Source organism: Gorilla gorilla, chromosome 1 (genome assembly GCF_029281585.2).
Source record: "Gorilla gorilla gorilla isolate KB3781 chromosome 1, NHGRI_mGorGor1-v2.1_pri, whole genome shotgun sequence".
NCBI lineage: Eukaryota > Metazoa > Chordata > Mammalia > Primates > Hominidae > Gorilla > Gorilla gorilla.
This window is the reverse complement of record NC_073224.2, coordinates 155,168,132-155,180,709: the sequence shown is the minus strand read 5'-3', so window position 1 is coordinate 155,180,709 and position 12,578 is coordinate 155,168,132. Positions and strand designations below refer to the sequence as shown.

Genomic DNA, 12,578 nt, shown 5'->3' with positions numbered 1-12,578 from the left:
GTCTGCTCAACCAATTAAAAAAGAGAGCCAAGTAATCTTATTGTCCCCTTCCCAGAATGATTAGAGGATTAATGAGCTAAACAAAACACTCTCAAGCTCAGGAGGAACACTGATCTACAAACACGGAGCATGGCACGCTCTGTGGTCTGCGAGGGGTGACATCTGCAGATGAAGAGAACCGCACCCCCTGCAGCGCCTGATGCTGCTGCCGCCAACTCTATCGGGTCCTTGGTCTTGGTCCATCCAACCAGGGCCGAGCGTGTGCTCAGTGTGCTGATGAAGCTGGGACACCAGAATTTCTAAATTTTAATTAGTATTTATAAAAAGCATCAAGGGGCTGAGTGTGAGGAAAATTAGAACTTTATTGGACGCTTACATTTATTTTAAGGTTTGGTATTGTTTTTATTTGGGATTACATGAATGGGGGCAGGGTGGTGCGATAATCATTTCCATGCTTAGGGCTTCTCAAGGTCACAAACTGGTTCCAGGTTTACTACTCACTTGAAAAAAAATTCACCAAAAAATTCAACAATTTATTTCCACAGGATTATTTCTTTCCAAGCAAGCTGTCTTCATGAAGTACTAAATTCTTTCACCAGTACAGATTTATCAGAACACCTGGGACAGTGCTACAAATCTAAGAAGAAAATTAAGTATCATTTAGCTAGGGAGTAGCCTCTGCTTTGAAGGGCTGGTCTGATGAGGTCTAGATGAAATTTTCAGGACCACCATATTGATAACTTGCAGATAAGCTTTGGATCCTAGAATCTGAGGACACACAAACACACAGAAAGGGCCAGGTCTGTCAAGGGTCCTTGGTGAGCTCTGTGACCCCTGCCACTCGTCATTTCTAAATATTCCCGACTTCCTTACTCTTGTGCCCTTGCTGAGATGTGTGTGTGCATACAAACAAAAGCTATATATTTCTACCCTGAGTTTCCACACTTCGGACCCCCTCCAGACACCATTCTGAATATGACACTCTGCTGCAGGGTACTAAAAATTGTTCTTTCCTCAAAATAAAACCTTTAAAGATCCCTTAGTAGCTATTTGGGGACTGGAATTCAATTTCAGTTCTCCACCCTTTGGCCAGCTATAGATTCAAAATGCTTACATAAAACATTGAGAGTATGTACTTCATGGCAAATTTGATTTTTCTTCTGCAATAGAAATTTATGCTGTAGTTACCACAAACTATATTTTTACTTAGAAAATACGAAAAGCAATAATGCACCTCAACAAGAGAGAACAGATCTTTTAAAATTTTATTTTATAGGTAGCTTTGATAAAAGCTTCAGATAGACCCACATACTATACAGAGTTTGTGAAATCTACACTTTCAAATCATAATATTCTCTATTTTAGGCTATTATATTTAGAAGCATGACATCTCAAATCCTTTTATTACAAGTAGTTCTTGCACATAAATGTTATATCACAATAGCAAAAAAATGTAAACTTCTTTTGCAAACTACATAAATACTATAATATCTGCCTTGAAGTTATTCTCATTTTAAATCAGAATACACTCTAAATGTTTTACATAGAAAACTCTGGTTGGTAGCCTGTGTGTATGAAACATCATTTTTTCTTTCTTAACGACTTGTCTTTCATGTTGCCTACTTAGGTCTCTGAAGGAGAAAAATTCGGAATAGAACCCAGATCAAAATTCAGTTCACATGTAAGCCAGGTACCAGAAGGATGCCGTTAACCTTGGGAAAAATAAGAGATGGGAAATTATTCTACATGCTAAATCCAACATGCCACCAGTTGGTATGGAGGTAACTGAAGATAAGGACTGGGGTCAAGCTCATATTTCATTCTATATGGAAGGGATTCAGCCTGCTCTTCAATACAGCTTTTACTCTGATGTAGAAAAACATCTGTTTTCAAATGAACACCTCTTTCTCTTGTACAGCACAACAGATCATTGCTACAGCTCTAGTCCTAGACTGGAAAGTCTAGGTGGCCCGTGAATTGATTTCACCTTCGCTGTCCTTCGAGTCTTTAAATGCAAAGTGAAGTTGTTTAAATATACACATGCGCTCCCTGACATTCTCTAGTCTTTTTTTTTTTTTTTTTTTTTGAGACAGAGTCTCGCTCTGTCACCCAGACTAGAGTGCAGTGCTGCGATCTTGGCTCACTCTGCAACCTCCACCTCCTGGGTTCAAGTGATTCTCGTGCCTCAGCTTCCCAAGTAGCTGGTATTACAGGCATGTGCCACCATGCCTGGCTAGTTTTTTGTATTTTTAGTAAAGATGCGGTTTCACCACATTGCCCAGGCTGGTCTCATACTCCTGGCCTCAAGTGATCCACCTGCCTCGGCCTCCCAATGTGCTGGGATTACAGGCATGAGCCAGCATGCCCGACCTCTCTCCTTGATTCTTAACACTGTTCTTTGGTCCTCTTATTCCTCTGTCCTTTTGCTGGGTTTTCTCTACCTGCTCCTTAAACGTTGGTGTTCTCTTGGCTTCTTTTGCTTACTAGGCAAGATTATCAGCTGGATGTTCCATAGGCACTTCAAACTTCACATTCTCTTCTCCTTGTTTTCTGCATAAACCCTTTACTAGCTCTCCACTGTTTTTCACCATCATGAGGGAAAATGAGAACTAATATGGGCTGGTGGGAGGCAGTCTGGGGCGGTAACCCTGTATCTGAAATACTCCAGGGATCCATGTTTCTTTCAATAGTCAGACTAAACATTCCCCAATCCAATCCCCAGATATCTTTGAACAAAATCAATAAAAATCAGTAAAAACAGGAATATATATATATATATACACACACACACACATGCATATACACACACATGCATGGAGGACCATACTAAGGCCTTTTTCAGGTCAAAAAGGGTTTTCGCATTGACCCTTTTTTAGTTTTAAGTAAGTATTTTTCCTCAGAATGTTCCTTCAGTTAAAAATCAGGTTTAATCTGGAGCTCTTACTGATTTTTCTTTGATTCCTACTGAACACCTAGCTACTGGCCATGGTTTCTTTGAGGAAAAAAATACCATTGCTGAAGCATTTCTAAACATTTTTAATGCATGCAGAAAGAGCTACATAGACTTTCCAAGCAGCTATATAAGGTGGCTCAAGTAACATTATGATTTATTTTGGTCTAAGCCCTTTCATAACGTCCTTTTAAAATACAAAGAGAACGGCTACGAAATGGTGCCAGAACCCAGAAGGCCCAGCCGGACTGACAGGAGCTCTGAGCAGTTCATAGGACAAGCAGGGACCTGCCGAATCTCTCCCATTTCTGTGCTTTCTCTAAATGCACCAGGTCCTCTCTTTACTGCCCATGCTTTTAAACTATGAAAAAAAATTTTTAAAGAAATCTAGCAGTGATTAATGGAGACCTCAAATAACACTGTACATGGGCTTTGTTAGAGACAGGTAACCATTCTTAACAGCTCTTTTCCCAGAGGAGGCCTGGGTGGGCCGAGAGGCATCCAGAGTTTAGGAACTGCTTTTACTGCAGACTGCACCTTGGCTAATACTATCCTCTATGTACTGGCTGCCTGTGTCACTCCTGCTGAGGACTGTGGAGGGGATGCGAGAGGGACGCCTCTCTGGGTTCTCCTGAGAGAAGCAGCAGATCATCTTCTTCATGGTGCCATACATGTCCTCGTCCTTGTAGGAGTAGATGATGGGGTTCATGACGGAGTTGAGCAGCGCCAGCAGCAGGAACCACCTTTTCACGTGCTGCACGCCACACTGCCTGCAGTTCAGGCCGTCGAGGAGCAGAACCACCAGGCCCGGGGTCCAGCATACCACAAACGCCCCTGCAAGGAGAGAAGAGGAAGCAACAGATGCTCAGACCTTAGGGGGCTTATTCAGGTTTTCTTCTCTCCCAGCCTTTAGCCAGTGGCATCAAGGGGCCCTCATGATTTGTTTTGACAAATTCAAGGCAAAATTCCACCTACCATCTGAGCATTTGAGACCTACGCTTGGTACAGGCAAATAGGTGGGAACCTCCTTGACTATCAATCACATTTCATTTCACTTTCTTTTCTGCTTACCCAGGTCTTGTGATTATGAGAGACTCACATTTACATTCTGCTTAGGAGGCAGTGCACATGCATGATCTCCGTTAGTTCTCTGAACCACACTGGAAGGCTGTTGCACTCATTATCCACATTGGACAGATAAGAAAACCAAGGCCCAATTCTAGGGGGAGATGAGAGGAGAACTCTCTGACTCCAGGGCTCCCATACTTGACCCTACATTCTGCTGTTATAGAAATCAGACTTTCTAAATGTGCTCTTGAAAATAAGACACAATGAGTCTACGGCATTCTTGTAGTAGTTTAACTAAATCACCTGCTCATCAATTTCATTCTTCATAAATTCATGTGGATGCTTAGTAAGCACTATATTCTTTTTGACATATTCACGGGCCATCTGCATAATCATCTGCTCTACATTTAGATTTTTTGGTCAGAAATAAATCTTTCATGATGAGATAGTTAAAAATCTACTTTTCAGACTCTGCAATTGAATATGAACCGTAGTCTCTTCTGAGTCTCTAGCCACAGGATCATACTTACCTTACCTCTAAATTTCATGATATTTTTCTCCCATTAAGACATGGGTCCACTATTTCCCTACTATTATCATAACCTCAGATAGCAATAACGACTCATCTTTATACAGCACTCACTATAAGCGAGGCACTGGTGCAAATGCTTTCCTTGATTAACTCACAGGACCACACTATGACATTGGCATTATTATTATTATTATTATTATCCCCAGGCACAAGAGAAGTTAAATAACTTGCCTATGATCAAATAACTCTTAAGAGACATGATTTTGAACAGAGGCTGTCTTTCTCCACAGGCTGTGCCCTGGGCCACTATATGACCCGCCTCTGTAGTATGATGTGGTTGCTTTTGGCGAATGTCCTTGTCATTTCTAAATGCACTTGCTTGTCCACTCATAAATATTCATCTGAAGCTAACAATGTGCCAGGAGCTGTACTAGACAGTGAGTGAGGTGAAAGCCACGCACTCAGGGAGCTAAAATACTAACAGAGAGGACGACAAACAAGCAAGTCTATAGATGATATCACCAACTACTCTACTTGTTAGAATTAGTTCTGCACAGTATTTCTCTTGTTGCTTTATCTTACTTCTAAGAGATATAATACCAAGCAGGGCAAGACAAGGATTATAAAGAGGCAGTGTAAGGCAGGGAAGAGCCACGAACTTTGGGGTCAGACACGTATGCACAGCTCAACCTATGAGTGACCCGAATTATGGGAATTACTTCACTTTTCTCAGCCTCCATTCCCTCCTTTATACAATAAAGTTAATAAACCCAACTATGTGAGGTGGTAGTTGTGAGGATCAGAGGTCATGGAAAGTGGTACCCAACACTGTGGTGGGTTCACTGAGCAGCAGTTGTCATGAGGTGCTCTGTTTCCACAAAAAATATCTATATGTTTAGTAGCTAGCGGGGGGGTTGAATTCCTTATTTCATAATTACAGTTCAGCAGTGGTTCCCTTTTTTCTCCACCTTGTATTATTATTTTCCGTCTGGCTGATATATGTGAACAAAGAACTGGACTTGGAGATAAGAGATCAGAGATTTGGGTTCTAATTCTTCACTTACTGTACAACTCTGGGAGACCCATGTCATCGCGCTGGGCTCAGCTTCCTCAGCTGTAAACTGAGGACTGACTTTAGGCTAGGTCTGAGTTTTTCTAGTGGTGGGTCAGAACTTGTTAGTGGGAGTGCAATCAATGTGACAGATTCAGACTGGTTTTTTGTTTTATTCAGACTGGTTTGAAACAAGTGAAAGAATTGGATGGGCAGCCAAGTTTGGAACTACCAACTTGAGAATTCATATTAGTAAGTTTTTAGCCATACCACCCGATAATTGTGTCTGAGAAACAAACAAGTCAAATTTGTTTGAGTTTTATGGAGAGTTAAAAGCCACAGTTTCACAGAATTCAGCAGTTTCCTACTTGGAAAAGAGTTCAGAAGCCGCTTAGCCCGATCTTTCATTCACAGGAAAAAGGCCTTCCCTTTGTACATCTCAGGACAATCCAGGCAAAGGAAATGCCCTGGTCAAGGGAGGCTCTTCACCTGCTGAACAATGGTTTCTTCTCTTAAATAACTTCATTTAGGCTGGGCGTGGTGGCTCACACCTATAATTCCAGCACTTTGGGAGGCTGAGGTGGGTGGATCACCCAGGTCAGGAGTTCGAGACCAGCCTGGCCAACATGGTGAAACCCTGTCTCTACTAAAATGCAAAAAATTAGCTGGGCATGGTGGCAGGCGCCTGTAGTCCCAGCTGCTTGGAAGACTGAGGCAGGAGGATTGTTTGAACCCAGGAGGCGGAAGTTGCAGTGAACCGAGATTGTGCCACTGCACTCCAGCCTGGGCAATAGAGCAAGACTCCATCTCCAAAAAAGTAAAAAGCAAAAAAATATATAAATATTTCATTGACTTGAAAAGAAGGCTTGCATCCAAACTCTGCTTGTTGTACTCTTCCATTTGTTTTGTGTGATCCTCTGCAATAGCCCAGGAAAAGTCTGTGCTTTCTCTATGTGATGCCCTTCAGGATTTTGAAGATAGTTAATGCTTTCTGTCTTTCTTTAGCCTTTTCTCCAGGAGACACATACTGAAATTTTATCTACTAGTTCCCAGATGCGTACCTCTGGACTCATTCATATTTGTTAATGCTGAGAATTTTTTTTTTTAAAGTAATCTGGGCATCACACAAACTCTTCTTTGAACCCTGCTGGTTCCCAGCAGTCATAGTCTGAGCATTGAGGCTAAATACTCAAAAATTCCTTTTAGTTTTTTTCTTCTGGATTTATGCAGATTGGTAGGCAACTAAGTGATAAATATTTTCCAGGATCTATCACACACACACACACACACACACACACACACACACACACACCCCTCACTTTTAAGAATTAGTCCAGTTACCTGTTTGAATGTTCCTGACATCTCCACATTCTCTATGAATTCTCCAAGACTACAGAGCCCAGGGTGTGGAGGTGCGTGGGGAGGTCTTATGTTTAACTGCTAACATAGAGCAAACCCCCCCAAAGAATGAACTGTTAGATAAACTGTGCATCTCTTCTGAGATGTGTTTGGAGAGAGATCTTGGCCTCCAGGTGGGGGAGGCTTGGAACAGCTGTGTTTCCCAGGGTCACTGCCGGGGAGCATCTGCTTAAGGCAACATCTCTGAAGCACCTGTTCTCTAGTTTAGCCACCTAGTATGTTTGTGCTTTTCTGTCGAAGAAGATTTGCCTTTTGTTGTTCATTGGAAACAGCATAAAGATGAGATCAGCAGATTTTTATTTCTCTTCTGACACCACGGCCAGCCAGTCAGCCAATATTTTTGTTGGATTCCTTTGGATTCCTTCCCTCCTTCCATCTCTCCCTCCCTTTCTTCCTTTCCTGGCCCAAAAAAAAAAAAAATCTTTCCTTTAACAAACCAAAGAATGATGTAATTGTGATATATGTAGCTTTATGGTCAGACATGACATACTACGGAGGGGCCCTTGAAGTCCAGAGGTACCCTCCTACTCCTCCTTCACTCTCTTCTGTAGTAAGATGCTTTATGGGCCACAGCTGAGCAGCCTAGCATAAAGTCAGGAACATGGCTCTGGTGCCAGGCTGCCTGGGTTCCAATCCTGGCTCTTCCACTGATCGGCTGTGTGCCTTTGACCACATCACCTAACTTCTCTGTGCTGTAGTTACCTCAGGCTTAAAATGAGGGCAGTATTAGTACCATTCCCAAGGGTTTTTATAAAAATTAAATGGATTAATTCATATACAATGATTAAAACAGCATCTGACACAAAATCATTGCTCAATAAAAAGCTTATAAGGTTTTAATTGAATGAATTATTTTATGTAATTCAATGAAAAGGCAAACTATATAGGAATTATCGTATTATGACAAAAAGCATCAATGTGAAGACTTATTTGGAGTGTTGGGTCACATGATTAATTCAAAACAGAGTTTTGTGCTGGGGAGAAAACTTTCATGACAAAAAAATCACATCATTAAAGAACAAAAAATCACATTAAAAAATTCACATCTAATAATATGAGAGTGGGGTTTTAGGAAAACATTGGCAATTTATTTTTATCCTTTTTTGAGTGTGTGTGCGATGCACGCATGCAAGGGGGGTGTATTATATTATTCAAACGAAACTACAAAAAATATAGTGAACTTTAAAAAATAATGCTTAAAAGAATAAAAAAATAAGAATACCTGTCTACTTACCACCCAACTTAAAGAACTTAAAGAAACTTAAAAGAACACTATCGTATCTTTAGAGCCTCCTGGGTGCCCACCCCAGTAGCCCTCTCTCCTGTTGAGATAAACGTATCATACATTTTGGGCTAATCATCTTCTTGCTTTTTCTCATGGTTTTCCAATATATGGATGTAATGTTAGACATCATATTGTTTAGATTGATCTGTTTTTTAACTGTACCATGATTTGCATTGATTTTAGTTATCAACATATTGGAATTCACTTCTAGCATCTTATTTTGTTCTTTGTTTCATTTTTTTCTATGTTTTGCTTTTTTCCCCTCTCTTTTTTTGTATTGAGATCTTTTATTTTTTCATTTCCTTTGGTTTCATTTTCCCCCTTCCACTGGTTTGGAAGTTGTAGACTCTATTAAATCTCGACTTACATGTTTAAGAAAGTATAAAGTTGGCCAGTGTTTGTCCTTCCTTCCCATCAGCATAAGGACCTTGGAACACTCCCACCTGGATTTTTTGGAATTATACAATTTCATATAGAAAGGACTCTTCACATCAAAGTTGGTAGCTATAGCTTTTGATGTCTGGCTTGTTTAGTTTTTCTCTCTTGACAACACAGTAACCCTCTCTTGAGAATAGCAGAGAGAATACAAATGTTACTGTTAGGGGAAATACAGATCACTGGAGCTGGGTGGGGCCTTAAAGATTACCAGTGTTTTTCAAACTTTTGACCAAGCCAAATGAAAAAGAAAGGAACTTTTAAAATAATGCATATTCTCTGGTCCCACATCAGACCCAATAGTCAGAATCTCGGGTAGGACACAGAAATCTGCAGGACTAAAAAGTTCCCTGGGTGGTCATGATGCACAGCCAGTTTTGTAACCTATTTCTCCATGCTGACCCAAAATGGTTTAATCAAGCTGACTCCATAAGCAAAATTATAGATGCCATATAGACTTAGCAAAAAGCCATGGAAAAGAGAGAGGGAGCAGAGTTTTTTCAAATGAGAAAATAAGCATCTCTAGAGATGAATATCTTCAATTTGCATTTGGGAAAATGTTTGAGCACATATGCAAAAAATAAATATACAAAGAGTGGCAGCAAAAGTAGTCTATAGGCAAGGCATCCACAGTCCTCCTCTGCTGCTCTGTGGCTCGCCGTGCCAGGAATGCCTTCTCACCTCCTAATCTGAGGTCTGCTTTTCTTTCTAAGCTTAGTGCATACTCTGCCTTCTCCACTGGAGCTGTCCCATCTCTTCCACCACAGTGTCCATTTCCTCCTCTCAACTCCTGTAGCACTTTCTACCTATAGCATTCACGTGGCACTGGGCACATTACCTGCTTAATTCCTCTCTAGCATTTCCTGAGAACTCTGGGTCAGGCAGTGTGCTCAGGGCTTTACATGCACTTCCCCTGTAAAACTCACAGCCCTACAAAGTTGCTACTTTTATTATTATCCTAGACTAACATACAATAAATTTGAAGTTTAGAGTAGCTCAACAGTTTGTCCTAGGTGCACAAGCCAAAAAATAGAAGTTATCATTTGAACTCAGGCCTGACTTCCCCATGCAAACTCTTGAGCATTGAGCTATGCTAGAGGTAGTTTTTAATACATACGTCTTGTATCTCAGGTGTGTTCTAAGCTCCCTAAGCATGTATGCTGTGCCTCATGTGTTTGTATTCTTAAAACTAAGTATCTAGCCCACACTCAGTAGCACAGGAGATGAGCCAGGTGAATGTGACTGAAATTTATTAATCACTTCAGGGATTGACAGGGACAGAACCTGGACCTGACGACTCTAACTCCTGTCAATGAGGGTCTCAGTCGAAGTGACACTCAGTTGAGCTGGTGCTGAAGGGCAAGAATGACTGTGCACAGGTGAGAAACAGCGTGAAGCATCTGGGTAATTCCAAGTGGTTCAGGATGGTTTTAACCCAGGAAGATGATTGAGGAAGTAAGGTAAAGTCTGAGCGGTGAACACAGGGCTAGATTGAGAAGGGCCCTGTGTGCAATAATCAAGAGTTTGGATTTATTACAGATCAGACACTAATAAGCCTTTTTCAACCAGGAGTTCATGCAGAAAATTAAGTCTGAATGCCCTTAGGCACCCATTGTATGTAATGAACTAACTTCTCTTCTAAGCATCTAGAATGGTGTGAGTTATGTACCATCCTTGAAAAGATTAAGAAAATCTTTCTATGTTCCATGGTTCATAAAGGAACCCCATTGAGAAAGGCTAGATCAAAGTTCTTCCAGACACAGTAGCAATTCAGTGGGTTGTGAAATCAATTTAGTGAGTTGCAACCAGCAATTTTTTTAAAAAAAAATGAAATAGAAACAGAAAACATCAGAGTGCATCAAGTAATAGTAAGGGCATGTTTCATAAAACTTGTTTCAATTACACAGAAAAATAAGTGTGTGAACTGGGCTGTGATACAAAATGTACACTATTTCTTACTGTGGGTACTGCTTTTTTTTTTTTTTTTTAAAGTTTGAAATCCACTTCAATAGATCAGTGGTTTTCAAACCACTTTTTTTTTTTTTTTTTTTAAGTAGAGGAATACTTTTCCCAAAGGAAATATCTCGTTAAACTTCAAAATCAGAGCTGCTCTGACTAAAGAAAGAGACGGAGGAGAGGGGGTGTTGACTAAAGCCCTATGTAGCAGAATGGGCTCTCATCTTCATACTCCAAACACCCTCTCCCCATACACGTCCACACACTGAGGCCCCTCTGAGGGACTCTTGGCAACTCTACTGACCACTACTTTAAAAATACTGTTATTGAATGGTAGTTCTTCGAAGATTTTGAATCAGGGATGTGAACAAATCTTATATTTTAGAGTAAATTTTTATCTAAGTGCTCAGGACGGACTAGAGGTATTTGTGGAACTAGAAGTCAGCTCCAATCTGCATCAAAATCATCTGGGCTGCCTGCTTAATATTCTGATTTCTTAAAACCTAGTCCTGCCAAATGAGAAAGTGAGGAAGGTGTGATCTAGGCATCTCCATGTTAGCCATCTCCCTGGGAAATGCTTTTGCATGGTAAAATTTGAGTGCTGCTGGCCTGCGAAGGGAGATTCATCTGAAGACTAGCTAAAATCCAGGTGAAACTATCAGGATCTGAAAAAAGCAGTGGTTGCGGAGATGGTCAGAGAAGCTGTAAGGGGGAAGGAAATGTGAGACCTGATGAATATTTGGATCTAGGAAGTGAGGGGAGGAAAGACTCCAGGGTGAGCGGGTAGCATGTGGCTATGATAACTAAGCAGGGAGACAGGAGGGACAGGTTTAAGAGGAGACAGTGTTCAGTTTTAGGCATCAGGCACTTAGAGTGTCTGTGGCTTCTCCAGTTGGAGATGTGTAGAAGGCAGCCAGAAGCATGGGTCAGAACTCTGAGAGCTCCAAATTGAAATGCTGATTTGGGAGTCATCAGCAGTAGGTGGTAACTGAGGCAAATGTCCTTCTATTAATAAATATTTACTAAGCAATTACCTACCATGTGCTAGTGAATGCCTTTATGATGACTCAGTTTGTATAACAAACCTATTTCCTTCTGTGGCCAAGTGACAGGTCAGTTATATTGATAAGAAGCAATTTTTTTTTATTTTAATGATGTTCTACATTCCTTCAGTACCTGTTTAAGAGACTCACTAATAGTTCAATTAGACTATAAATAAGCTTTCCTCTAGTAATTAAATAAACTAGTTTGAGAGTTGTACTCAAAAATCAATAACGTGAGTTCAATGTTAATTTTTAAAGTTAAGTGAATAGCATGCTAGAATATTCAGTTACAGCACTGAGATGATATCTTAATGACTGCAATTTAAGGTAATCAGAAACATCAAATTAAGGAATGTAACACTTTGGAAGGTACAATTATATTGGTGACAAGCGAAGTAAAAGATCTTGCAAAGTACCTAGTCAACATTATTGTTTACATACTTGATAACAACCCCCACACCCAAATTTGGAAGTTTACAAAATACCTCAGATAGTACCTTGGTGAACACCTCATCTCCACATTATAGGAAATAAGAAGGAAGAACACCCTCCCATCTGGAGAGGCACCCTTCACTGGAACGTATTTAAGATGGTTCAGCATTCCTGGGGTTTTGGTGATGGATAAGGTCTCAGTTTACACAAGGCCTGTTCAACATTCAAACTTTTCTATTCCTTCTATTTAGACTTGCAGCCATATTTCCATCTGTTTAAAAATTCACACATGCAATTAATCAAAGAACGTTGACATATGAGTGGCACACAAATAAAACATCCATAATGATAAAAACAATCACACAGAATACTCTCACTTTGCCACATGGACTACTAATTTCATCACA

General features: G+C 40.5%; 1 protein-coding gene across 3 annotated transcripts in view; it reads right to left on the bottom strand.

The window, feature by feature from the left end:
* Positions 1-1,247: 1,247 nt before the first annotated feature.
* Positions 1,248-12,578, bottom strand: part of LPAR3 (lysophosphatidic acid receptor 3) — an 81,317-nt gene continuing 69,986 nt past the window's right edge. For all 3 annotated transcript variants that reach the window (XM_055351527.2, XM_004026056.5, XM_055351524.2), the window contains one exon: positions 1,248-3,784. In XM_055351527.2, the coding sequence (XP_055207502.2) occupies positions 3,459-3,784 (326 nt within the window). In that variant the 3' untranslated portion in view covers positions 1,248-3,458. The remainder of the gene's footprint in view (positions 3,785-12,578) is intronic.